Source organism: Medicago sativa, chromosome 2, assembly GCF_051527215.1.
Source record: "Medicago sativa cultivar Bolivia chromosome 2, Bolivia_mono, whole genome shotgun sequence".
NCBI classification, from domain to species: domain Eukaryota; kingdom Viridiplantae; phylum Streptophyta; class Magnoliopsida; order Fabales; family Fabaceae; genus Medicago; species Medicago sativa.
In genome coordinates this window covers 64,730,473-64,733,805 of record NC_140750.1, presented here as the reverse complement: position 1 = coordinate 64,733,805, position 3,333 = coordinate 64,730,473, and the positions used below count along the sequence as shown (strand labels likewise).

Below are 3,333 nucleotides of genomic sequence, written 5' to 3'. Positions count from 1 at the left end.
CACCCTACCATCAGTGGGAAAATTTACAAGAAATCCAAATTACAAAAGTAATTCAAATTTTAGAAAATCAAATGAGAAACTATCTAATACAATATATGATTGTGAACTAGTTAAAGTGTGCTTAAAATGTAATGCACGACGAGAAATCCAAAAAACTCTAACTAACATAAAATTGAATTAAGAACTTTTCACCCTTCCATCAATCATTAACCAACAACGATCCAACAAGTCACTACTCACAAGTTATTAAACTAGACAAAAGAAATAACATAAACAAAAATTAGCCATATATATGTTGAACTTGAATCTCATGTTCAAGTGACATATCATAGCATCTACATCTTGACATTAAGAACAAGGTGATATCAGACTTTCAATGTAGACTTCTGGTTCCATCCAACCACCAATGTTTTGAATCTCAGGAAACTCCAAAGTACCATCTTTTGAATCGTAAACAACCAACTTCGAATCGTAACTTTCCAACTCTTTAGAGTCCATCAGCAATTGTTCATCATCAGAAATATATAAAGCCTTAGTAGTATAGTAACACAAAGGCCGATTTTTTATGTGAGGAACACGGTACAATCTAGTCCAAGACTTTTTATTTCCATATTCCTTCATAACCCAAACATCAAAAAACATATCACTACTTGCAAAGATGCACAAGCAATCCCTCAAAACCCCCAAAGTTCTTCTCAAAGGATCCTTTTCGAAATCAGGCAGGTAAAACGTTTGATACGACTCCTTCTCCAAATCAAGAGAAACAATGACACGCAAAGAACTCACATCGTCTAACGACAACCAATTAATAGTGCCACTCAAAAATATTCCATACGCATCAAACGGGCCGGTATATGGGAAGTCTGGTATCCTTCTCCAAGTATCCGTACCCAAAGTATAAACACTTACTTCATCTATGCCCTCAACACCAGAAACTGCAACAATCTTATACTTATCAATGCAATGATCATACCCGAAACTATACGCGGAGAAAGGTTTTTTATCCAAATGAGATTTATTATCTAAAGGAGGTAATATATTAAACGCTCTAATGGAAGGATTCCACAAAACAGGTGGACTCACATCACCATTATACATTGTGAAACAAAGGATGCCATCGCAAGAGCGCACATGCAAAGGAGAATGGTATTCAATTTTGAGACAATCAGGGTAACTGACTTGTTTTTGGTTGACAGTAAACGTTGGAAAATCAGAGGGCATTGGGGAATCAAAGAGAACTAACTCGTCTAAGTCGTTGTTAGAGCTTAGCATGAGACGGTGGTGCGTGTTTGACATGCGAAGATGTTTCTTAGCGAATTTGGTATCAGAAATTAATGAATTGAATGACTTGCAGAGGCATCGAAGTTGAACTAGGAGTTTTACCGGGAGTCTGCATAGAATTTCAGCCACGAGATCAAACGGAAGAGTAGGTAGTGGCGGAGGGGTTGCTGTTAGGGTTCCCGTCGAGGTAAGAGTGAGTTGATGCGTCTTCGTTATGATTGTTTCGGCCATGAGTGATTGAGAAGAAACGACGTCGCTTCGATCTGGCGCCATTGCGGCTTTGTTAAACCTTTTTCGCAACAGGGTTTTGAAACAAACTTAACAAGGTACTCTCTCCTTTCGCATGAGTATGTATTTATAGTAGCAACCTACCTGGACACGTGCTCCGTACGGGACGACCATCAAAGTTATGGGTCAAAACGTATTTATAATGTTTTTTCTATTGAGAATTTTTTTTTTTTTAATTACACCCTGTGTATTCCTGGTTACACCTCAAAATAACAAAATTATCCTTAAATAAAATTTAATTTAATCTTAAATTTAGTTTAAATAGGTCATATAAATTTAGTTTAAGTAGTTAATGTAAACTGAGTTTAAGTGTACATTCTTAAGTAAGTCATGTAAACTTACTTTAAATAGGTAATGTAAACTGAGTTTAAATATATACAGTAAAAGTTAAATTTTGTTTTAACCTCTTCAACATTGTTTAATGATTCTATGAAATCTTATTTTAAGTATATACATGTAAACTCAGTTTAAGTAGGTTATGTAAACTAAATTTACATGTACCTACTTAAACTGAATTTAAGTTAACATCAACAATGTTAATTAACGTTGTTTGTGCCCATGTTGTAAAGTGCATAACATATCAACGTTGAACAACAACAAAAAATAGAAACTCTTGCATCATTGGAAAAGAAGAAGAAATTCAATTACTTATATGCAATAGAGTATGGATGAAAGATGGTTTTATTACCAACACACGTTGGCTCAGTTGGTAAGGAACGGGCAACTTCCTTGCAGAAGGTTGTGTGTTCGATTCCCTCTGCCGATGTGAGGGCAGTGTTGGTGGGTGATCTGTAAGTACCTCTATAAGTGCGCTTTGGGCCCGGAGGCGTGCCCTGACCCTGGTGGTGACCGGAGCCGAACCCACCTAAACTTTATGTAACCAAAAAAAAAGAAAGATGGTTTTATTCACTCTTTAATCTTCTATAGAGATTTGATTGAACATCCATGATTGTTTGTGGGTGAAAGATGGTGAAATTTTAGAATGAGAATGACAATGAATGAAATCAAGGTTTAAAGAAAATTTATATAAAAAGGCAATTTTGGTATTATCGTAAAATTTTAAGTGAATTTGGGTGTAACCAGAAATACATGTGGTGTGAATAGAAAAACTCCTAAAAATATGTCAAAATATTACAAATAATAAAGATTTAATTAATAATATATATGGCGTTAATAAATCGTATTTTTTATATATCATCGAAAATTATTTGTATTTTTTATATAAATTTATAAATAGTAAATATGTTTTTTTAGGGAAAATACTAAATATGTATCATGTGAATGATTTTTTTTTATATTAAATTGTAAGTACTCTTATTATTATTTAGAAGATACATAAAAGAAAATTCAATTTAACTAATTGCTGACATTGCAATAGTTGTTACTAAATGATTTTTTTTATATTAAATTGTAAGTACTCTTATTATTATTTAGAAGATACATAAAAAAAATTCAATTTAACTAATTGCTAACATTGCAATAGATGTTACTAAATATTATAAACTAAAATTGTTTTAAAATATTACAAAATAACAAAAAAAATGACATTATTTTATCATGTTTTTTTATGTACCATTGATGAATATTTGTATTTCTTATTGTACTTGCAAGGGTGGTATTTATAGCCCATTGTGGGCTTGTTTTTAGCGTGACTTAATCCCCAAGAAAGGTGAACTTTTTTGGTAGTGAACCCCGGACCTTGCATATATTATGCATTGTCCCCAAGAAAGGTGAACTAATTGTTCTTATCATGGGCTTGTTTTT

General features: G+C 33.0%; 1 protein-coding gene across 1 annotated transcript; it reads right to left on the bottom strand.

The window, feature by feature from the left end:
* Positions 1-339: 339 nt before the first annotated feature.
* On the bottom strand, positions 340-1,554 carry LOC146949695 (F-box/kelch-repeat protein At3g23880-like). The gene has a single exon (XM_085748555.1). The coding sequence runs from the start codon at positions 1,552-1,554 to the stop codon at positions 349-351; it is 1,206 nt and encodes a 401-aa protein (XP_085604681.1). The 3' UTR covers positions 340-348.
* Positions 1,555-3,333: the final 1,779 nt, after the last annotated feature.

What these genes read in the sequence shown, in the direction of transcription:
- LOC146949695 (XM_085748555.1), bottom strand. Translation starts at nt 1,554, where the DNA reads ATGGCGCCAGATCGAAGCGACGTCGTTTCTTCTCAATCACTCATGGCC.